General features: G+C 44.9%; 1 protein-coding gene across 1 annotated transcript; it reads right to left on the bottom strand.

The window, feature by feature from the left end:
• Positions 1 to 1,140: 1,140 nt before the first annotated feature.
• ZNF823 (zinc finger protein 823) lies at positions 1,141 to 21,019 on the bottom strand. The gene is made up of 4 exons (XM_003941765.3): positions 20,854 to 21,019; positions 9,131 to 9,257; positions 8,451 to 8,511; positions 1,141 to 7,616 (listed from the first exon to the last, which is right to left on the bottom strand). The coding sequence occupies exons 1-4, from the start codon at positions 20,854 to 20,856 to the stop codon at positions 5,975 to 5,977; spliced, it is 1,833 nt and encodes a 610-aa protein (XP_003941814.1). The 5' UTR covers positions 20,857 to 21,019; the 3' UTR covers positions 1,141 to 5,974.
• Between the last annotated feature and the right edge of the window lie 4,099 nt (positions 21,020 to 25,118).

The raw sequence follows: 25,118 nt of genomic DNA, 5'->3' as shown, positions 1-25,118 counted from the left end.
GTTGGGAGTAGAGGTACATACTCTCATACTTGGCTAATTTTGTTTTATTTTAGAGATGGAGTCTCATTAAGTTATCCAGGCTGGTCTTGAACTCCTGGCCTCAAGCAATCCTCCCACCTTGACCTCCCCAAGCGCTATGATTACACGCATAAGCCACCATGCCTAGCCATCATTCATTTTAAGTTAACTTTTGTCTATGTTAGGGAAGGGTACATTTTCATTCTGTTGCATATGGATGTGCATTTTCTCCTAGCATCATTCTATGGAAATACTATTCTGTCTTCCGTTGTATCATCATAGTACGCTTGTCAAAAATTGTTGGACTTAGCCGGTCATGGTGGCTCACGCCTATAATCCCAGCACTTTGGGAGGCTAAGGCAGGCGGATCACAAGATCATGAGAATGAAACCACTCTAACCAACATGGAGAAATCCCATCTCTACTAAAAATACACAATTAGCCAGGCACGGTGGCATATGCCTGTAATCCCAGCTACTTGGGAGGCTGAGGCAGGAGAATCACTTGAACATAGGAGGCAGAGGTTGCGGTGAGCCAAGATTGCGCCACTGTACTCCAGCCTGGGCAACAAGAGTGAAACTCTGTCTCAAAAAAAACAAAACAAAACAAAACAAAAACTGGACTCAATATGCAAAGGTGTATTTCTCTGCTATTTGGTCACAATGGTCTATTTTTTTTTTTTTTTTTGAGACGGAGTTTCGCTCTTGTTGCCCAGGCTGGAGTGCAATGGCGCAATCTCAGCTCACCGCAACCTCTGCCTCCTGGGTTCAGGCAATTCTCCTGCCTCAGCCTCCTGAGTAGCTGGGATTACAGGCACGCACCACCATGCCCAGCTAATTTTTTGTATTTTTAGTAGAGACGGGGTTTCACCATGTTGACCAGGATGGTCTCGATCTCTTGACCTCGTGATCCACCCGCCTCGGCCTCCCAAAGTGCTGGGATTACAGGCTTGAGCCACCGTGCCCGGTCCCACAATGGTCTATTTTTGTGTCAGTATGCTAGTACTAAATTGTTTTTTTGTTTTTTGTTTTGTTTTTTTTTTTTTTTTTGAGACGGAGTTTCGCTCTTGTTACCCAGGCTGGAGTGCAATGGCACGATCTCGGCTCACCGCAACCTCTGCCTCCTGGGTTCAGGCAATTCTCCTGCCTCAGCCTCCTGAGTAGCTGGGATTATAGGCACGCACCACCATGCCCAGCTAATTTTTTGTATTTTTAGTAGAGACGGGGGTTTCACCATGTTGACCAGGATGGTCTCGATCTCTTGACCTCGTGATCCACCCGCCTCAGCCTCCCAAAGTGCTGGGATTACAGGCTTGAGCCACCGCGCCCGGCCCCACAATGGTCTATTTTTGTGTCAGTATGCTAGTACTAAATTGTTTTTATTAGTATAAATTTGCTGTAAGTTTTGAAATCAGGAAGAGTAAGTCCACCAACTTTGTTCTTTTCTTTTCTTTTTTTGTTTTTGAGACGGAGTTTTGCTCTTGTTGCCCAGGCTGGAGTGCAATGGCACAATCTCAGCTCACTGCAACCTCTGTCTCCCGGGTTTAAGTGATTCTCCTCCTCAGCCTCCTGAGTAGCTGGAATTACAGGCATATGCCATCATAATCGGCTAATTTTTTTGTATTTTTAGTAGAGACAGAGTTTCTCCATGTTGGTCAGGCTGGTCTTGAACTCCCGACCTCAGGTGATCTGCCTGCCTTGGCCTCCCAAAGGGCTAGGATTATAGGCGTGAGCCATCGCGCCTAGTCTTGTTCTTGTTTTTCAATTCTTGTTTTATCTCTTCAGAGTTCCTTGAGGTGCCATATGTAAAAAAATGGAAAAATGTGGGAAAATGGCTCTTAAAAAGTAATCAAATGGGCCAAGCGTGGTGGTTCATGCCTATAATTCCAGCACTTTGGGAGGCAAGGCGGGCAGATCACAAGGTAAGGAGTTCAAGAGCAGCCTGACCAACATGGTGAAATGCCGTTTCTCCTAAAAATACAAAAATTAGCTGAATGTGGTCGCACATGCCTGAAATCCCAGCTACTCAAGAGGCTGAGGCAGGAGAATTGCTTGACCCCGGAGACAGAGGTTGCAGTGTGCCAAGATCATGCCGCTGCACTACAGCCTAGGCGACAGAGTGAGACTGTCTCAAAAAAAAAAAAAAAAAAAAGGGTAATCAAGTGGTCAAAGCTATCCCTAAAAGGCTAGCAGGGAGCAAAAAATACTATTTCTCAATGAGAAAATAAAAATCTTAGAGAGATGTTTTGAAAAATTCCATGTCACCTTTGAAAGTAGGCCATGTGGAAAGAATAAACTAAGCATTCACGCGCGAAAGCAGAAAGAAGCTGAAATTCTTGGAAGTGTTAGAGGTGCCTCTACAACGGGAAAAATGACCCCTCTGCTTCATGATAAACTGAGTCTAAAGACTGAGAAAGCATTAAGTGTGTAGCTAGAGGACATATCACTGAACATTCCTTTTGATAATAAAGTGTGAAAAAACAGCCTCTATGAATACCACTGTGAGAAGGTTGAGGAGGGCAAGAAAAAGGAACAAGCGAGTATTGTGTGCCTGGGCTGGCTACATAAAGCAGCAGAGCCTCAAAAATTTTAAAGACCACAGGAGCCGGGTGCGGTGGCCCACACCTATAATCCCAGCACTTTGGGAGGCCGAGGCAGGTGGATCACGAGGTCAAGAGATCGAGACCATCCTGGTCAACATGGTGAAACCGCGTCCCTACTAAAAATACAAAAAATTAGCTGGGCATGGTGGCGCGTGCCTGTAATCCCAGCTACGCAGGAGGCTGAGGTAGGAGAATTGCCTGAACCCAGGAGGCAGAGGTTGCGGTGAGCCGAGATCACGCCATTGCACTCCAGCCTGGGCAACAAGAGCGAAACTCCGTCTCAAAAAAAACAAAAAACAAAAAACAAAAAAGACCACAGGAGAATCAGCATTGGCTTATGCCAAGGCAATATCAGCATTCCCAGCAGAGCTCAGAAAACTCATAAAAAGAAAGTCTACCGGCCAGGCACAGTGGCTCATGCCTATAATCCCAGCACTTTGGGAGGCCAAGGTGGATGGATCACGAGGTCAGGAGTTCAAGGCCAGCCTGACCAGCATGGTGAAACCCCATCTCTACTAAAAATACAAAAATTTGCCTGGCGTGGTGGCACGTGCCTGTATTCCCAGTTACTCAGGAGGCTGAGGCAAGAGAACTGCTTGAACCCAGGAGGCAGAGTTGCAGTGAGCCAAGATCACGCCACTGCATTCCAGCGTGGGTGACAGAGCAAGATTCCATCTCAAAGAAAAAAAACAAAGCCTACTTCCAGAGCAAGTTCTCCATTGCAATGAATTGGGCAAACCCTAGAAAAAGATGTCCAGTGGTACCTGCATCCATGACTGCCAAGGAGACCCTAGGGTTCAGGACCTGGAAAGATTGCCTACTCTGGTGAAGTGCGGCAATGTAGCAGGTCACAAGAACAAGCCAGGCTTTGGCTACTAAGCAAACAATCCCTAGTCCTTTAGAACAAAATCAAAACTTGCCTGCTTCCATTCTGGCAAAAATACAAGAAGGCTTGGGTGATGGCCATCTTGTCTTTGGAATGGTTCTACCAAGGCTTCATTCCTGATGTGAAGAAATACTTTGAAGAGAAGGGGCTGCCACTCAAGGTCCTCCTCATAATTGACAATGCTCCTGGCCATCTCTAATCTCTCTGTGTTGCCAATAAGAATGTAGAAGTGATGTCCCCACTGCTTAACATGACATCGCAGTGACAGCTACTCAATCAAGGCATAATCAAGTAGATTAACATGACTTATACCCAACTGACCTTCAGGAGGATTCGTGCTATCCTGATGTTAACTCTGACTGTATCACAATGGATTTATTAAAGCACTTCACAATTGTACATGCAACTGTCCTTATTGCAGAGGCTATAGATGCCCCAAAGCTCAAGAAACGCAAAGCCAGCTGGAAGCAATTATGGAGTCAGGGAGTCAATGATTTTGGGGCTTCCCCACTATTGATGCAGTAGTTAGGAATACCTTTTTTTTTTTTTCTTTTTTTGATACAGTGTTTTGCTCTTGTTGCCCACATTGCAGTACAATAGCATGATCTTGGCTCACTGCAAACTCCACCTCCCAGTTTCAAGTGATTCTCCTGTCTCAGCCGCCTGAGTAGCTGGGATTACAGGCGCAGGCCACCACGCCTGGCTAATTTTTGTATTCTTAGTAGAGACAGGGTTTCATCATATTGCTCAGGCTGGTCTCGAACTTCTGACCTCAGGTGATCCACACACCTCGGCCTCCCAAAGTGCTGGGATTACAGGTGTGAATCACCATGCCTAGCCAGGAATATCTTAAATATTGCAAGGGAAGTTGGTAGGGAAGCCTATCTCTGACAGGATTGAAGACGATGTTGAGTAACACACAGAAGAGCATAAATTCTTACAACAAGGAACTCGAAGATCTGCTGAGATGCTCTATAGATTGATGATGATGCCTTAAAAGAGGCAGTGCCACAGATTTGGACACTTGAAAAATTTGCAGCAGTTTTTCAACAGGCAAAAGTGTTAAGGAAGTTTATCATCCTTGGGCCGGGCGCGGTGGCTCATGCCTGTAATCCCAGCACTTTGGGAGGCCGAAGTAGATGGATCACGAGGTCAAGAGATCGAGACCATCCTGGTCAACATGGTGAAACCCCGTCTCTACTAAAAATACAAAAAATTAGCTGGGCATGGTGGTGCGTGCCTGTAATCCCAGCTACTTAGGAGGCTGAGGCAGGAGAATTGCCTGAACCCAGGAGGCGGAGGTTGCGGTGAGCCGAGATTGCGCCATTGCACTCCAGCCTGGGTAACAAGAGCAAAACTCTATCTCAATAAAAAAAAAAAAGAAAGTTTATCATCCTTAAGTAAGATCCTTTGATGGAACAAAGCCTCCATGTTACCATGGAATAACATGCCAACAAACACTGCAAGATCTTTCTGATGACTCAAAAAAAGAGAGAGAGAGAAAAAAGAAAAACTAGCTTCCTATATTTCTCACTAAGCACCTGCAAATATAAACACATAACCTTCAGCCGGGCATAGTGGCTCACGCCTGTAATCCAAGCACTTTGGTGGCCAAGGTGGGCAGATCACCTGAGGTCGGGAGTTCAAGACCAGCCTGACCAACATGGTGAAACCCTGTCATTGAAAAACAAAACAAAACAAAAAAACACAGAACCTTCCATGGTTAAGGATCTGCAGCCCTGAGGCTGAACAGATCACAACATTGGTATTATTTAGCCTCCTCCAACAAGTCAGCATCTGCAGTCAGAACCTAGTTCTTCCAGCATTGATGATCATCCTGACGTTCTGTCAAGATTCAAGTTAGCCTGATGTCTCACTGCTTATCTATAATGCTACAATGCATGACAATGTTAGGCACTATACAGCAATTATCATCATCCTAATTATACATGAGTTATCAAGAGAGAAGCAGGATTTTGATGAGTGTTAACATGCTCACTCAGGTCACAAAACAAAAGCAATCTGTGAATATTAAAACACAGAAATTTTAATGGTCTGGGTGACATATACTATGTAGGTGGGCCTGCAATGGTTGTGTCTGCATTGAACACATAGAGACTATTTTTCTTGTCATGAATCTCTAAACAATACAATCAAACAACTATTTACATAGCTTTTACAATGCATGAGGTATTAACAGTAACCTAGAGATGATTTACACAGTATACAGGAGGATGTGCATAGGTTATATGCAAATATGCCATATAAGAAAGGACTGGGCATCTGTGGATTTAGGGGGTGCTGGAACCAATCCCCTGTGTATATTGGGGGATAACTACTTAAAAAATTGAAACGACTTAAGGCTTTATCACATGTTTACATTCATGGGGTCTGTCTCCAAAGTGAGTTCTTTCAAGTTTCTGAAATTAAATAAAAGTACTGAATAAGTCTTCCCACATTCCATACGTTTACAGAGAATCTTTCCAGTGAGTCCTTTTATGTCTATACAAGGAACGCAGAGAACTCAATGCCTTCCCACATTCCTTACATTCATACAGCTTCTCTCCAGTATGAGTTTTTTCATGTCCTCGAAGGAAACGGGAACGAGTGAAGGATTTACCACATTGCTGACATTCATAGGGTTTCTCTCCAGTGTGGATTCTTTCATGTCTTAGAAGGCAAGTGAGCCAAGAGAATGCTTTCCCACATTCCTTACATTTATATGGCTTCTCTCCAGAGTGAATTCTTTCATGGACTTTTAAGTTACTGAAATGACCAAAGGCTTTCCTACATGTTTTACACTCATAAGGTTTTTCTACTGTGTGGGTCCTCTTATGTTGAGAAAGGTATTTGAAACAACTGAACGCTTTCCCACATTCCTTACATTCATATGGCTTCTCTCCAGTGTGAGTTGTTTCATGATTCTGAAAGGAAGAGAGATCACTAAAGGCTTTCCCACATTTACATTTATAGGGTTTCACTCCACTGTGAGTTGCTTCATGTCTTCGAAGGGAACCGGAAAGACTGAAGGCTTTCCCACATTGTTTACATGTATAGGGTTTCTCTCCAGTGTGAGTCCTTTCATGTCTTTGAAATAAACTGGGACAACCAAAGGCTTTTCCACATATCTTGCATTTCTGGGGTCCATCTCCTGTGTGTGTTATCATGTGACTTCGAAAGCTAGAGCTATGAGATAACACTTTCCCACACTGCTTACATTCATAGGGTTTCTCTCCAGTGTGAGTAGTTTCATGATTTCGAACTGAGCTAGGACAATCAAAGCCTTTCCCACATATCTTACATTTATGTGGTCCATCTCCAGTGTGCCTTATCATGTGTCTTCGGAAGCTTGTGTGATGATAAAATGTTTTGCCACATTGCTTACATGCATAGGGTTGTTCTCCAGTGTGAGTCCTTTCGTGTAGTCGAGTGTAATAGTAACAGCTGAAGGCTTTCCCACATTGTGTACATTTATAGGGTTTCTCTCCCGTGTGAGTTCTTTCATGTCTTAGATAGGTACTGTAATCAGGGAAGGCTTTAGAACACTGCTTACATTCATAGGCTTTCTCTCCCGTATGTATTCTCTCATGTCTTAGATAGGAACTATAAAAAGGAAAGGCTTTAGAACACTGCTTACATTCATACGGTTTCTCTCCAGTGTGAGTTCTTTCATGCAAATGAAATAAACTGGGCCAAACAAAGGCTTTCCCACATAACTTACATTTATAAGGTCCATCTCCATGGTGTGCTGCCATGTGTCTTCGAAGGTTTCCAAGAGAACTGAAAGTTTTTGTACATTCTTTACAATCGAAGGGTTTCTTTCCAGTGGGAGGCCTTTCACGTGTCTGAAAGCAGTGCTGATGACTATTGGCTTTCCCATATTGTTTATGTGTATATGGCTTCTCTCCATATTCTTGATGCTCCCATGATTTGTGTCCAGTGTCAATTCTGACACTGCAATTAAGAGATGAATAACCCATGACAACTTCTCCACATTCACTGCTGTCACATGGATTTACTCCAGGAGTGTTTCTGTTCACAAGACTCTCTGGAATCTGGCTAAAAGTTTCTCCACATTGACTATCATCAATAATTTCACATGTATGACTTCTGTAACAAATAAGAAGTATATTACTAAAGGTTTGCTTGTAAGTGATTTTATATGTATTAAAGTACTAGATTTACATTTTTTACATTATCTTGCAAAGTACAGGTTTCATGCCCTGTTTGAATGTGAAGTGACTGTGCAGTGTAAGATGGCTCCATCACAGCTATTAGCAAAACAGTGATATTCACATGGGGATTCTTAATACTGTTTCCAAGGGAACTATTTTGCAAAGACTGACTACTGTGTCACATTTAACTATATGTTCCTGGAGAAATTTTTTTTTTTTTTTTTTTTTTTTTTTACAGAGATGGAGACTCTCACTATGCTGCCCAGGCTGATCTCAAACTCCTAGGCTCAAGCAGTCTTCCTACCTTGGCCTCCCAAAGTGCTGGGAATACATGTGTGAGCCACTGCACTTGGTTAGAAAAAGAATTATTAGGATGAATACATTTAAGCTGGGCTTGTTTATTTTCTTTGCTTTTGTCTCACTCTGTTACCCAGGCTGGAGTGCTGTGGTGTGATCTCAGCTCACTGCAACCTCCGCCTCCCAGGTTCAAGTGATTTTCCTGACTCAGCCTCCCAGGTAGCTGGGACCACAGGCACTCGCCACCATGGCCAGCTAATTTTTTGTATTTTCAGTACAGACAGGGTTCTACCACATTAGCAAGGATGGTCTCGATCTCCTGACCTCGTGATCTGCCCACCTCAGGCTCCCAAAGTGCTGGGATTTCAGGAGTGAGCCACCACGTCCTGCCTTCTTTGCTTGTTTTTAAAATTTTCTTATCATTCTATGAACCACTCCAGGGACATAGCCTTCTTTTGTGAGTGCAAATTACCTTAGATTTCTCCTGGGATTTTGGCACCGATCTTCAATGTCCTGGTCCTCCCATTTCATTTCTAAAAGGTAGACCCAGAAAAATCACTAAATTTTTTTTTTTAATTATAGAAAAACTCTAAGATTTTACAGGTACTACAATCATGCATGATTCATTCACCAAAGGATACTTGACTCTTCAACAACACAGGTTTGAACTGCACACAGCTCCACTTACATATGAATTTTCTTCAGTCTCTGCTACCCCTGGGACAGCAAAACCAACCCTTCCTCTTACTCAGCCTACTCAATGTGAAGACAAGGATGAAAATCTTTATGATGATCTACTTCCACTTAATGAATAGTAAATACAGTTTTTCTTCCTTACGACTTTCATCAATATTTTCTTTCCCTAGCTCACTTTATTGTGAGGATAGTATGTAGTACATATGACATACAATATATGGATTACTCTAATGTTTATATTGCTGATAAGTGGGCCAGTCAACAATAAGCTGTTAGATGTGGGAGACAAAAAAAAGTTATTAGAGGATTGTATGACTGAGGAGCTGGCACCTCTAAACCCTGTGTTGTTGAAGGATCAACCATATCCTCTTTCCAGATTTCAAATAATGAACAGTGTTGATGGCCAGGGAACAAATGTCTCTAACTGACTGAGTGAAGATATGATGTCATCCTTACCTATACAGTCCAGGTTCCTAATGGTTTCCTGCATTACATTTCTGTAGAGACTCTTCTGTGATGGACCCAGCAAAGCCCACTCCTCTTGTGTAAAGTTCACAGCCACATCCTCAAAAGCCACTGAGTCCTGAAACATCCCACATGTGCAGAGGAGGAAAGTTGAGTTGGACAGCACTGAGAATCCATAGTAACTTCATAAACTTTGTAAGATGCTGTGGTTTCCAAGCATTTATTCAATGACATAGTAAACCCACTCTTATTCTGTCTACACACACTTTTTCCCACAAAGCCATTATGATGCCTTAGTTGAATATGTTTGGTAAAGTAACAGTCGAATAGAAACATCCATCTTGTTGGTGAGTTAAGTGGGTGAGTCTTATTGCCTGCATCACCCCAATGTCTGTTTCTACAGAGGTCTGTGTAGTTCTTGTCAAGACAAAGTACAACTACCTGCTGTGTAGAAGAGTTACCACTACCAATCCTGAAACTGCATATTCTGATAAATGCTTATTTGCAAACTTGGATCTTTCATGGTGTCTAGGTACCAGATTAAGAAGGGGGTCCCACCAATGTAACTAATAATAGAGGCTGAGTGTGCCTGAACTATTTATGCAAAATATATGGGCCAGGCATGGTGACTCATGCCTGCAATCCCATCACTTTGGGAGGCCAAAGTGTAAGGACACTTAAGAACAGGATACTTAAGAACAGGAGTTGGCTGGGCACAGTGGCTCACACCTGTAATCCCAGCACTTTGGGAGGCCGAGGCAGGTGGATCACAAGGTCAAGAGATCGAGACCATCCTGGTCAACATGGTGAAACCCCGTCTCTACTAAAAATACAAAAAATTAGCTCAGCATGGTGGTGTGTGCCTGTAATCCCAGCTACTCAGGAGGCTGAGTCAGGAGAATTGCCTGAACCCAGGAGGCAGAGGTTGCGGTGAGCCGAGATCGCGCCATTGCCCTCCTGGGTAACCAGAGCGAAACACCGTATCAAAAAAAAAGATAAAATCACATGGTAAAATACACATATCCTGGATGGCTTCCCAATACCTACTGGCATTCAATGCATGCTAACCTCTTCTTTCTGGCATCTCTAAGTAATACATGGTTTCTGTTATTTTTTGCCTTTTGTTGAGTTGCTTCCTCTGTGTCTTACCTGACCAACATACCTCAATCTAATTTCCACCCAGTCAGGGCTTTCTTTGTAAGATTATTTTGGCAGTGGCTATCTTAGTATTAATAAAATAAAAACTGGCCGGGCGCGGTGGCTTAAGCCTGTAATCCCAGCACTTTGGGAGGCCGAGTCGGGTGGATCATGAGGTCAAGAGATCGAGACCATCCTGGTCAACATGGTGAAACCCTGTCTCTACTAAAAATACAAAAAAAAATTAGCTGGGCATGGTGGCTCGTGCCTGTAATCCCAGCTACTCAGGAGGCTGAGGCAGGAGAATTGCCTGAACCCAGGAGGCGGAGGTTGCGGTGAGCCGAGATCGCGCCATTGCACTCCAGCCTGGGTAACAAGAGCGAAACTCCGTCTCAAAAATTAATAAATAAATAAATAAATAAAATAAAAACTGGTCAGACAATGGGTCATGAGGTATCCACCAAGAAAAACAAGTTTCCTCTAAGAGGGAAACTGGGCTACTAGTCTGATATTTAGGCATTAGGTCACCTGGCAGGATAAAGAAGTACTATCCTATAAGTGACGTTTGGAAGGCTTTCAGGCTTTCGAATTAACCTGCTTGGGGAGGTCTTATGATTCAGGGCTTACATCTTGTCCCTTAGCAAAGAATCTTTTTTTTGGAGATGAAGTTTTGCCCTTGTTGTCCAGGCTGGAGGGCAATGGTACGATCTCAAGTGTAACCTCTGTCTCCCAGGTTCAAGTGATTCTCCTGTCTCAGCCTCCTGAGTAGATGGGATTACAGGCATGCGCCACCACACCTGGCTAATTTTATATTTTTAGTAGAGACAGAGTTTCACCATGTTGGTCAGGCTGGTCTTGAACTACTGACCTCAGGTGATCCACTTGCCTCAGCCTCCCAAAGTGCTGGGATTACAGACGTGAGCCACTGCACCTGGCGAGTAATGAATCTTATTGTGAGTGCCTCAATTTTTTTTTTTTTTTTTTCCAGACAGGGTCTCTCACCCAGGCTGGAGTGCAGGGACACATTCATAGCTCACTGCATACTCAAACTCCCAAGCTCAAGCAATCTCCCATCTTCAGCCTCCCAAGTAGCTGGGACTACAGGCATGTACTACCATGCCTGACTACTTTTTGTAGAGATGGGGTCTCTGTATGTGATCCAGGTTGGTCTCAAACTCCTGGGATCAAGTGGTCCTCCTGCCTCAGCTTCCTAAATTGTTGGGGTTATAAGTGTAAGCCATTGCACCCAGCCAAGCTCCTCAAATCTTATGGTGAGTTCCTCAATCTGTTGCTGTATTAATTAACACATAACCTACTGACATTGATAAATACATTGATTTTTTTCTGAATCATGAAGTTTTGCTGACTGCCTTCCTCACAGACCATTTTAGCCTGCAAGCTGTCATCCATAGCCCATTGTTTGTAACCTCTCGATTGTACCCTCCAATAAAAAGGACATGTCCAGTTGGAGGGGAAAAAAAATTAAATTAAAATAAATTTAAAATTTAAAAGATAGCCAGGCACGGTGGCTCACACCTGTAATACCAGCACTTTGGGAGGCCGAGGTGGGCGAATCATAAGGTCAAGAGATCGAGACCATCCTGGCCAACATGGTGAAACCTTGTATCTATTAAAAATATAAAAATTAGCTGGGTGTGATGGTGCAGTAGAATTGCTTGAACCCAGGAAGCGGAGGTTACAGTGAGCCAAAATCGCACTACTGCACTCCAGCCTGGCAACAGAACGAGGCTCTGTCTCAAAAAAAAAAAAAAAAAAAAAATTAAAAGGACAAGTGCAATGTGAGGAGTCCTCCTCTAATTCTCCTAAGCTTTCTTATAAAGGTAGCCAACTTGTAATAGACTTTGGAATACACCCAACTTTTTTGGTGTGTTTTCTGGGTTAATCCTCAAATTTGGCTTCCAAAAATCCTTTATCAAATCACTTCTGTCTCAGCAGCTTTCATTTCAAACAACAGAAGCAACCCATGAAAGACAAAATATAAACATCCACAACCAAACCTCTCAGGATCCTCCAATGCAGGGATAGAGTTTATAGCCCGTGTCTTGAGAGACCTCAAGATTAAAGTAGAAAAACAAAATATCTGTGAAAGACAAAACTAGCACACTTTCACAAGCTATAGGAAAATGTTTTCTGATTCAACAATATGGAGTGTTTTCTTTCTTCCTTCTTTTTTTTTTTTTTTAGATAGGGTCTCACTTTGTCACCCAGGCTGAAATACAGTGGCTCAATCATGACTCTGCAGCTTCAGCCTCCTGGGCTCAAGTGATCCTCCCACCTCAGCCTCCTGAGTAGCTGGGACTACAGATGCAAGCCACCATGACTGGCTAATTTTTGTATTTTCTGTAGAGATGGGGTTTCATCATGTTTCCCATGCTGGTCTCAAACTTCTGAGCTCAAGTGATCTGCCTGCCTTGGCCTCCCAAAGTGCCAGGATTACAGGTGTGAGCCATCATGCCCAACTGAGTTTTCTTTTTTTTTTTTTTTTCTTTTCCAACTGAGTTTTCTTATGTAAGATAATAAAGCAGGTCCCAAAGGAAGGGACGGAGAAATTCAACTGTATGAAAATCCCATAGAGTTGGGATTATGCGGCTTATGCCTGTCTTCCCAATACTGCTTGAGTCTGAGATCAGCTTAAGCAACATGGCAAAACCTCATCTCCACAAAAAATGTAAAAACTAGCCAGGGATGGTAGCATGTGCCTGTAGTTCCAGCTACATGGGAGACTAAGGCAGGAGGATCGTTTGAGCCCTTGGAGTTTGAGGCTGCAGTGAGTTGTTATTGCAGAACTGTACTACTCCAGCCAGCCTCAGTGACAGAGCAAGACCCTGACTCAAACATAAATGAATTAACTAATTAATGAGAAAATGGCTGAAAATTATTTCACAGAACATGAAAGACCATAAGGAAAAAGTTCAACTCCAACGCTAGTCAGTAACAAGCAACATATAATCACATGGAAGTATTTATAAGCAATGAACACACATGCACATATGGTTTGCCAGTTAATCTATACATGCCAACAAGTTTTCCTAGTAAATTAATACCTATCCATAATCTACAACCCAGCACATTTTCCCCCATATGTACAAAATTTATAAAGTGTTAGCACTTGGGGACAAAAACAAAGATGACATTGTCCACAAAGTCCAGCAAAAATGAAACAATTCAAGTCCTATGAGCAGTGGAATATGAGAGTGAAGTAACTCATAGCCTCAGACAGCAACATGTATCAAACAGACTGAGGCAAAGAAACTAAAAATCAGCATAATATTAATGTTATAGTAATTGTAATATTAACTAACTGAAAACTCAGAAGAGGGAAAACTATGTGGCTGGATTCACATGTGATAAACATAATGAATAACAGACACTCAGTCAACGTAAGGCTCTGACCTGTGGTGCCTCTGACTTCTGATAACAAAGGTGTGCCATTTGCTAAACACCAACCAATTCTCCAGCAACAACTGGGTGTCCAGTAATTCAATTCTTACACCACACAGAATTAACACAGATCCCATAAGTTTCTTACTGGAGGGCTCAGTCCCACAGCAGGCCCCTACTGCAGATACCATTTGTAAGCCCCAGGAACTAACCTTTTAACCAACTCGGTATAGATACAACAGCACCATCCTCTAGTTCAATAATTGGCTAAAACAACTCATGAAACTCAGCAAAACACTTAAGGTTACTGGTTTGTTATAAAAGATTTCTCAACAACAGCCAAATGGAAAAGAAGTCTTCAGCAAGGGAAAAGGCAGGGATGGGTAACGCTTTCCCTCTTGAGTGATACCACCTTCCCAGCACATCGATGTGTCCACCAACCTGGAAGCGGTACCAATGTCTTTTTTCTTTTTTCTTTTTTTTCTTTGAGATGCAGTCTCACTCTTTTCATCTAGGCTGGAGTGCAGTGGTGAGATCTTGGCTCACTGCAACCTCCACCTCCTGGATTCAAGCAATTTCCCTGCCTCAGCCTCCTGACAAGTGGGATTACAGGCCCAGCTGTTTTTTGTATTTTTAGTAGAGATGGGTTTTCGCCATATTGACCAGGCTAGTCTCCAACTCCTGACCTCCTGATCAGCCCAGCTCAGCCTCCCAAAGTGCTGGGATTACAGGTGTGAGCCACCACGCCCGGCCCCAATGTCTTTGTTCAATAAATTTTACACAACTGGTCAAGCGCGGTGGCTTACACGTGTAATCCCAGTACTTTGGGAGGCCAAGGCGGGAGGATAACCTGAGGTCAGGAGTTCAAGACCAGCCTGACTAACACGGAGAAACCCTGTCTACTAAAAATACAAAAAATTAGCCAGGTGTGGTGGCATATGCCTGTAATCCCATCTACTCAGGAGGCTGAGGGAGAAGAATCGTTTGAAGCTAGGAGGCAGAGGTTGCAGTGAGCCAAGATCATGCCAATGCACTCCAGCCTGGCAAGAAGAGTGAAGAGTGAAACTCTGTCTCAAAAAAAAAAAAAAAAAATTATACAACTTAATCTCTAGCCTCCCTCCATTTCCTGGGGTCAGAAGATGGGGCTTAAAGTTCCAATCCTGTCATCATGTGTTTGCTCTTTCAGGTCACCAGTCCCCATCCTGAAGTTACCTAGTGACCTCACTATGAATCACCTAATTAGCATAACTTTACCTAAGGTCTGACAAGAGCTTGGTGGGAATAACAAAACACATTCCCATCACTCACAAAAATCCAAGGATTTTAGGACTTCTTTGCCAGGACCTAGAAATAATGACCAAATATTTTTTAGGCTGGACACCATGACTCATGCCTATAAATTCAGCACTTTGAGAGGCTGAGATAGGAGAATCATCTGAGGTCAGGAGTTCAAGACCAGCCTGGGAAACATGGTAAAACCCTGTCTCTACAAAAAATACAAACATTATCTGGGCATGGTGGCGCACATTTGTAGTCTCAGCTACTTAGGGTGTTGAGGCAGGAAGATTGCTTGAGCCCAGGAGATGGAAGTTGCAGTGAGCCATGATCATGCACTGTACTCCAGCCTAGGTGGCAGAATAAGACTCAAAAAAAAAAAAAGACCAGATATTTTTTAAAACTATATCACAGACCCAAATAAACTCTCAGATTCATAAACCCTTCGTCCAGCATGCAGAACCAAAAGGTGTCTTTCTCTAAGTCAGCCCAAACAGACTTTTAAATTTGTACAATACTCCGATTAAACAAACACAGTGAATGTAAAAGCAGACTTCTAATAATGTTGATTTAACCCCAGCTCTGTATCCCAGTTAACAGCTAGAATTAAATAAATCACCTCAGGCTAGGTGAGGCAGCTCACACCTGTAACCTCTGTACTTTGGGAGGCCAAGGCAGGCGGATCACTTGAGTCTATGAGTTCAAGATCAGCCTGGGCAACATGGTGAAACCTCATCTCTATGAAAAATACAAAAATTAGCTGGGCATAGTGGTGCATGCCTGTATGGCCACTCGGGAGGCTGAGGTAGGAGGATCACTTGAGCTCAGGAGGCAAGCCGGAGGTTGCAACAAGCTGAGATCATGTGGCCTGGGTGACAGAGCAAGACTTCAACTCAAAAAAAAAAAAAAAAAAAATTGAAGAGATTGTGTGCTGGCTCAGACTGAGTCCAGCAGGAAAGAGAAAAATTTCAGGAAAGTTTGCTTTACATTAATTTTGGGCAGGCTGATTAGTGAAGACAAAATTATTCAGCTAATCATTTTTGAGGCAAAGTGTGAATTTGGAGGGGTTTTTGTCTGGTCTTGTTACAGGTTAAAAAGAGGCGCATAGTCAAAGCAATGCAGAGGGCCCAGCCACAAAACCCTTTTTAACCCCTCCTAAGAACTGACTGAAGTCAAGGTGAAACATTCTCTGACGTAGGATCTGATTTTCACTTTCCATCCTCCTCTCTCTCCTATCTTCTTTCTAATATTGTTTGCTCTTCACTTTGAAAAGCAATTTTTGGCCAGGGGCAGTGGCTCTCAGCACTTTGGGAGGCTGTGGTGGGTGAATCAAGAGGTTAAAAGATCAAGACCATCCTGGCTAACACGGTGAAACCCCGTCTCTACTAAAAACACAAAAAATTCATTGGGTGTGGTAGCATGTGCCTGTAGTCCTAGCTACTTGGAAGGCTGAGGCAGGAGAATTGCTTGAACCCAGGAGGCGGAGGTTGCAGTGAGCTGAGATCTAGCTGTACTCTAGCATCAGCAACAGACAGACAGGCTCTGTCTCAAATAAAAAAAAGAAAAGCAATTTTCTGACTGGGCGTGGTGGCTCATACCTGCAATCCCAGCACTTTGGGAGGCCAAGGTGGGCAGATCACTTGGGGTCAGGAGTTTGAGACCAGCCTGGCCAACATGGTGAAACCCGTCTCTAACAAAAAAACAAAAATTAGCTGGGTGTGGTGGCGGGCGCCTGTAATTCCAGCTACTCAGTAGGCTGAGGCAAGAGAATCACTTGAACCCGGGAGGCAGAGGTTGTAGTGAGGTGAGATCATACCACTGCACTTTAGTCTAAGTGACAAAGCAAGACTCCGTCTCAAACAACTAAAAAGGCCAGGCATGGTGGCTCACGCCTGTAATCCCAACACTTTGGGAGGCCGAGGTGGGTGGATCACCTGAGGTCAGGAGTTCAAGACCAGCCTGGCCAACATGGCGAAACCCCATCTCTACTAAAAATGACAAAAAATTAGCAGGGTGTGGTGGCACATGCCTGTAGTTCCAGCTGAGGCAGGAGAATCACTTGAACCCTGGAGGCAGATGTTGTAGTGAGCTGAGACTGCACCACTGCACTCCAGCCTGGGCAACAGAGTAAGACTCTGTCTCAAAAACCAGAAACAAAAAGAAAAAAAAAAGGAAAGCAATTTTCTGCCTAAGCTTTGAGGTCCTTGCAGATATTACAGTTGTTAGTTTTCTCCTTTTGCAATATACTTTTAGAATGAAGTCACTTCTTACCCAAATCCAGATTTATTTTTCTTGAGAATGTCTAGCAACAGCCCCACAACAGTAACAAATATAACCTCAGATAGTGCCTCACCCTAAATATCTCTACCTGTGGATCTTCAACTTTCCAGTGCTCTGTCGCTTCTCTCAGCATAAAGGGTTCCTCCCATGTTTGGAATGAACAGGTTGGGTCACCTGCCAGGAAGTTTCCCCAGGAAGAAATAACTCAACTGGGTCTTCAATGACCTCTCTTTGCAGGCTCTAGATTGACCTTAGCTCAGAGTCAGTGTCCTCAGGCTTCTCCACCCCAGTCAAGACTACTCACTTACCTTTACATGCCTTACGTGGGTATTTAAAAATTAAAAATTACTCATGTGTGATGAATCCAGAAAAATCACTTCAATCCAGCATTTATGTTTTATAGGAGAGAAGGAAACTGCAAAGGACCTATATTTTATAGTTCAAAAGGAAAAGCACAAGTATCTATCTGTTTCAGACAACAAATGTCATTAATTTATCATTTCCATAATAATAAATCATTTAGTAAGTAAATAATGATTTCTTTTTTTTTTTTTTTTTTTGAGGCAGAGTTTCGCTCTTGTTACCCAGGCTGGAGTGCAATGGCGCGATCTTGGCTCACCGCAACCTCCGCCTCCTGGGTTCAGGCAATTATCCTGCCTCAGCCTCCTGAGTAGCTAGGATTACAGGCACATGCCACCATGCCCAGCTAATTTTTTGTATTTTTGGTAGAGACGGGGTTTCACCATGTTGACCAGGATGGTCTCGATCTCTTGACCTCGTGAACCACCTGCCTTGAGCCACCGCACCCGGCCAATAATGATATTTGAGTTCTTTAGCTGTTGGAAAGTCCTGTCCCACAGAATTTAGCATTAGTATGTCAAATCCAAATAACAGGAACAGAATAGAGTTATTCACTGTCTCAAATTCTCCACTTTACAAAGGAGAGGAACTAACATTTTGGTAAATCTTTATAATTCATCAATATATCCACCACACTTTCTTGGAAAAATGTATTCATCTTTCTGCAGTCATAAGGAAAAAGTTTTTCCCAATTTCTTTTCACTGCTAGGCCGTGAAATTCCATTTGAAATTGTCCAATAAAAAAACAGACCTGAGGCCAGGCATGGTGGCTCACTCCTGTAATCCTAGCACTTTGGGAGGCTGAGGCAGGTGGTTCACTTGAGCTCAGGAGTTCGAGACCAGTCTGGCCAATATGATGAAACCCTGTCTCTACTAAAAATACAAAAAAAATAGCTGGGCATAGTGGCATAAATCTACAATCCCAGCTACTCAGGAGGCTGAGGTGAGAGGATTGCTTGAACCCAGGAGATGGAGGCTGCAGTGAGCCGAGATCTCACCACTGCACTCCAGCCTGGGTGACAGAGAGAGATTCCATCTCAAAAGAAAGTAAATAAAAGTTAAAAATAATAATAAAACATACGACTAAATATGTAATTTGTTTTCTGAAACCCAACTTGTTCTTGCCTCTTCTAACATACTTTCTCTTCTTTATTAAGCCCTAATGATAAAAATGCATTTTGCAGTTAATAAAAAGCTGAAGCTGAAATGAGTGAACAAATCATTTCAAGATGACAAACGCAGGGAGGGGCTGACTGGAATGCAGACAAATCTGACTCAAGTGTCACTTGAGGTCCTCCTATCACTTGGGACATCTCCCACCCCCATCCTGCTCACTAAACTGCTGATAACTACCCTCTCAGGATGCTACCCTCAATACCACCAACCAGCTGGCTCACCAGCCATGTGTCCCCAAGGAATAGAAACTGGGATTGGAGGAAGAAAAGCTGAATTTTTTTTTTTTTTCCGAGACAGAGTCTCACTCTGTCACCCAGGCTGGAGTGCAATGGCACGATCTCGGCTCACTGCAACCTCCACCTCCCAGGTTCAAATGCTTCTCCTGCCTCAGCCTCCTGAGTAGCTGGGATTACAGGCACGTGCCACCACGCCCAGCTAATTTTTGTATTTTTAGTAGAGACAGGGTTTCAACATTTTGGCCAGGCTGGTCTCAAACTCCTGACCTTGTGATCCACCCGCCTCGGCCTCACAAAGTGTTGGGATTACAGGCGTGAGCCACAGTGCCTGGTCAAAGGTGAATGTTTTAAGGGCTTCACTTTTTGAGGAACAGTATACCAGGGAACTCCTCCCACCTGACAGCACCCAGCTGCTCCCCTATAAGGTCCCACCCCTCACCTCAGGCTGTCTTCTGGGAGGAGTGATTCAAAGCTGATGTTCACTACATACTACAAAAGATTCAGCAGCTATGGGCATCATGGAGTAGCCACAAACAGTTCTGTAACCCAGGACCAGGATACCATAGAGAATGGGCTGAGGACAGATCACCCTGTACCATTTGCAAAGAGGAACTTCAACTGAAAATATTCTTTACAGGTATCTCTGTGTAGACAAGATAAAGGACAGCCACACACACATACTTTCCTTTCCTACACTGGAGTCAAGTGGTTATTCTTTGCTTCCTCACATGTGAAATCTTTTAAAAAGAGCCACACATTGCTATGTGAAAACAAAGTGACAATTAAAATAATGTCTCTGTTTGAAATATTGCCTGAGAAACGAGTTCATAAAGTTGCTGTGAATTGAGAGGAGAGAAAGTTAGTCTGGGGAAGGCTCTGGAAACCAACGGATTTACTGCCAGCCTTAGGAGGAGTTAGGATGAGGGGATAGGGTGATGGATTTGAGACCCTGTTGCCCACATCTTTGGAAGACTGGTCGCCCTTGGGAAAAAAGGAGGTATTGGGGACCCCACGGATCACAGCTCCTCTTTCCAAACACAAACCCCACACACGAGTCTGGATTCTGCCTGGTGACCCTTCCGTCGTCACCGTGCAGCGTTCTCACCGGGTTCACAGAACTGCAAGCCAGGCTGGAGGCGAGATTGCAGTTGATCCTAACCAGGTGCCCTCAGCCCCGCCGCCTCACGGGGCCGCCTCCCTGAGAGTCAGGTCACGGCAGACGCCGGCTTCCCCACTGTGCCTGGGGATAAGAGCTCTGAGAGCTGCTCAAGAGTCAACAGAGTTCTTTCTCAGATCCTGAATTCCAGCGGATAGTCTGGCGCCAAGCAGGCTGAAGACCCCACAAGGAAGCCCACTCAGCAGGAGAATGCGGTTCTTCACCTCCCGACCCAAGATTCGCCCCTCACTTCCCCACCAACCAGCGACCCCACATCCCAGCCGCCCCCGTCCAGACTCCTAAACACCCCATCCCCAAATCTCTCAGGGAGGCGGAACTAGGGTGTCCTCCCCTCTCCCCCTATTAAACTGTCTGCTGCAGCTCTCGGCATCTGGGTGCAGGTTACAGCCGCACAATCTGGGGAGACGCGGAGCTGTGGGCGCGGAGCTGCCCAAGAGAGGGCGCCGGGACCTCAGTGGCCGCGCAGGGACAGGACAGGACACCGGGGTCCCGGCTGCCAGCCCGGCCCCATCATGCGGCCGAGGGGACCGAGGGCCGAGCTGGGCTAGGGGGACTTGGGTTTGCAGACCCCGGAGTCGCCCAGGGCGAGGCCCGGGTCCTCTCACGGTCGGTTCCGGCCGGTTCTAACCAGCCCCTTCTTCGCCTCGGGACCCCAGGCCCCGCACGCTCACCATGTCCAGCTTCCAGGTATCCGGGTGTCCTCCCTACAAGCCAGTGTCCAGTGTGGGTCCCGGCGCCACAGGCGCTGATACAGACCTTCCAGGGCGTCTCTCCCTCAGCGGCAGAGCCAGGACTCAGAGCGCAGGGGCGTGGTGAAGACTCCGCGGGCTCTTTGAACGTCGCACCCTCCTCCCTGCAGCGCGCCTGATTGACAGTTCTCACAACCCCGCCCCTCGGCCCTGATTGGATGGTGCTCCAGATCCCGCCCCCTGGCGACTGATTGACAAAAGAAAGGATCTTACAGCGCTGAGTGGAGCCGGATGAACAGGTTCCAGACACTGCCCTTGGCAAGGCGGGCTTCCTCCCAACGCCGTGACCCTACCCCTTCCGAAGTGACGTTTGCATTTTAGCATTTCCTAATTGTATTCAGTTCTTCCTGCATTCTCCTCCTGGACAGGGACTCACAAGTGGGTGCAGGGAATTTCAGGCTCCCTGTCCAGTGGAGCCATTCCCTGGCCTCGGAGCAGGAGGGAAACCCAGGGCACACAGGCCACCCTGCGGCAGGAGAGGGGGACTGATGTCCTCCAGAGATCAGGAATTTGGGATGAGGCTGCTGGCGACATGGCCAAGCCTTCCCCTCACCTTATCTCTCAATCTGCTCATTTTCAACACAGAAGATAAAAACACGGCAGCGAAATAAAATTGTTAAGTATGTGGAAAAACTGGAATTATAGGGCAACAATATTTCATAAAGAATTAAAAGAGGGCCGGGCGCGGTGGCTCAAGCCTGTAATCCCAGCACTTTGGGAGGCTGAGGCGGCTGGATCACGAGGTCAAGAGATCGAGACCATCCTGGTCAACATAGTGAAACCCCGTCTCTACTAAAAATACAAAAAATTAGCTGGGCATGGTGGCACGTGCCTGTAATCCCAGCTGCTCAGGAGGCTGAGGCAGGAGAATTGCCTGAACCCAGGAGGCGGAGGTTGCGGTGAGCCGAGATCGCGCCATTGCACTCCAGCCTGGGTAACAAGAGCGAAACTCCGTCTCAAAAAAAAAAAAAAAAAAAGAATTAAAAGAGAACCCTGGAGGCAGAGGTTGCAGTGAGCCGAGATCGCGCCACGGCCTGGGCAACAGAGCAAGACTCCGTGTCCAAAAAAAAAAAAAAAAAAAAGAGAGAGAGAGAGAGAGGAAAAGCAAAAACTTGAACTAGCTCAGAGAAGCAGCCGGCTGCACTCACAGTTCACAAGCAGACCCCTTTCAGGAGGTCAAACATATTCCCAAGCTGGGAAGCCAGACAATAATTCACAGAATTGAGTCCTGGGATGGGTTAGAAACTGGTGATAAGGAAAGGCCACTTAAGGATTTAACTCTGAGATCTCAAAATACCTATCCCCTTTGTAGGGCATGGCAATATTCCCTCTTTATGTCATTAAATGTTAAAAAAAAAGTTCCAATCAAAAGCCGAGACAATGGACTTTGATTTTGAAAGCATTCGCCTTTCTCTGTATGTTTATGAAGTCAGAACACTAGACTTAAAAGCATTAGGGCCAGGCGCGGTGGCTCAGGCTTGCAATCTCAGCACTTTGCGAGGTTGAGGCCGGCGGATCACCTGAGGTCGGGAGTTCGGTTTGAGGCCAGCCTGACAAAAATGGTGAAACCCCGTTTCTACTAAAAATACAAAATTAGCCGGGCATGGCATGGTGGCACATGCCTGTAATCCCAGCTACTGGGGAGGCTGAGGCAGGAGAATGGCTTGAAGCCGGAATCGCGCCATTGCATTCCAGTCAACAATAGCAAAACTCCCTCTCAAAAAACAAACAAAGCATTATGAACTAGAAGCTGGTACCCATGGCTAAATAGAAAGGAGGTGAACGTGAGATGTCAATAGATGAAACGAAATCTTCAATCAACTTCTAAAAAACATAGCATTTTCTGTTTAGAAAATGAATGAAAAAAATGCCTGAGTATAACTAATGCATAAATGATAGTTTCCTTCACACACAAAAAAAGTGCGCGCGCGCACACTCTCCCTCTCTCTCCCTCTTTCTCTCTTACCCTGTCCCTATCTCTCTCTCTTTCTCTCTCTCTCTCTCTCTCTCTCTCTCTCACACACACACACACACACACACACACACACACACACACACAATTATCCCAGAAACGGTTCCCTGAAGAATAAACTACTCTTCTATGAGATGCTCCACCCCTCACTCCTCACATTAGCTGCTCCTGGAACAATGTTCTATTTATTTGTTTCCACACATGTTAAAAGAGGGGACAATGTATCAAACTAACTTATTGTCAGGAGTTTATGTACAGATTTTATACATTTTTACAAATGGCAGCAAGTAAGTAGTTGATTTCCTAGCAGTCAGCTCTATGGCAACACCATGCTTTTCTGAATTAGGATGTTTATTTCTGAGTTTTTTAAAAGAAAGCAAAACACAGGCCAGATGTGGTGGCTCACGCCTGTAATCCCAGCACTTTGGGAGGCCGAGGCAGTCAATCACCTGAAGTCGGGAGTTAGAGACCAGCCTGACCAACATGGAAAAAACCCGTCTCTACCAAAAATACAAAATTAGCCAGGCATGGTGGTACATGCCTGTAATCCTAGCTACTCAGGAGGCTAAGGCAGGAGAGTCACTTGAACCCAGGAGGTGGAGGTTGTGGTCAGCTGAGATGGAGCAAGCCATTGCACTCAAGCCAGAGCAACAAGAGTGAAACTCCGCCCCCCCCCAAAAAAAAAGAAAAGAAAAGAAAAAAGAGAGAACTCCTTCCCCAACCCTCTGTCACAAAGATATCCTCTAATATCTGCTGGTATTAGAGGATACCACCTGGGAGGTGGAGGTTGTGATGTGCGGAGATCGCACCATTGCACTCCAGCCTGGGTAACAAGAGCGAAACTCCGTCTAGCCCATACCAAGGAGACTTCTACTACATCTCTGGGGCTTAAAAGACTGCTGGCCAGGCACAGTGGCTCATGCCTGTAATCCTAGCACTTTGGGAGGCCAAGGCGGACAGATCACCTGAGGTCAGGAGTTTGAGACCAGCCTGGCCAACACAGAGAAACTGTGTCTCTACTGAAAAGACAAAATTAGCCTGGCATGGTGGCTCACGCCTGTAATCCCAGCTACTCAGTAGGCTGAGGCAGGAGACACTTGAACCTGGGAGGCAGAGGTTGCAGTGAGCTGAGATCGCATCATTGCACTTCAGCCTGGGCAACAAGAGAAAAACTCCATCTCAAAGAAAGAAAGAAAAGGCTGAGTGCAGTGGCTCACGCCTGTAATCCCAGCACTTTGGGAGGCTGAGGCAGACAGATCACCTGAGGTCAGGAGTTCGAGACCAGCCTGGCCAACATGGTGAAACCCTATCTCTACTAAAAATGCAAAAATTAACCAGTTTGGTGGCAGGCGCCTGTAATCCCAGCTCCTCAGGAGGGTGAGGCAGGAGAACGGCTTGAACCTGGGAGGCAGAGGTTACAGTGAGCCAAGATATTGCCACTGCACTCCAGCCTGGGCAACAAGAGTGAAACTCCATCTCAAAAAAAAAAAAAAAAAAAAAAAAAAAGACTGCTAAACAGGAAACCAAAAATGGCACTTTGGCACTTTGTCTCCTCTGAATTTACAAACCTGCCATTATCCTTGACTTCTATTATCAAGTAAAAGCTCAATAATCAGAAAAAGACCAATAGGTACAAAGGGCAGACAGCCTTGGACAGATTATACATTAGGCCAATCACACTGTAGCTTCTTTCTTTTGATCTTTTGCCTTATGCTAATCTTCCACAGATGCAGATGATGGCTACTTGGGCACGGTGGCTCAAGCCTGTAATCCCAGCACTTTGGGAGGCCAAGGCGGGTGGATCAAGAGATCAAGAGATCGAGACCATCCTGGTCAACATGGTGAAACCCCGTCTCTACTAAAAATACAAAAAAGTAGCTGGGCATGGTGGCACGTGCCTGTAATCCCAGCTACTCAGGAGGCTGAGGCAGGAGAATTGCCTGAACCCAGGAGGTGGAGGTTGCGGTGAGCTGAGATCGCACCATTGCACTCCAGCCTGGGTAACAAGAGCGAAACTCCATCTCAAAAAAAAAAAAAAAATAATAATAATAATAATAATCTAAAAGGCAACTGGCTCTGTCTGCCTTGGCATGTGCAAAATTTCTGACCCAATTATTTCCCAGTGTGCTGAATGAATCTCACCCAATTGCTGAATGAAACCAACATACCTCAGAGAATCCTCCAAAGTCCATGCTGGCCCTCACCGTATTCCAAA

This window comes from Saimiri boliviensis, chromosome 14 (genome assembly GCF_048565385.1).
Source record: "Saimiri boliviensis isolate mSaiBol1 chromosome 14, mSaiBol1.pri, whole genome shotgun sequence".
Taxonomy (NCBI): Eukaryota; Metazoa; Chordata; class Mammalia; order Primates; family Cebidae; genus Saimiri; species Saimiri boliviensis.
The sequence above is the reverse complement of the archived record's forward strand: the minus strand, read 5'-3'. Positions and strand labels throughout refer to the sequence as shown.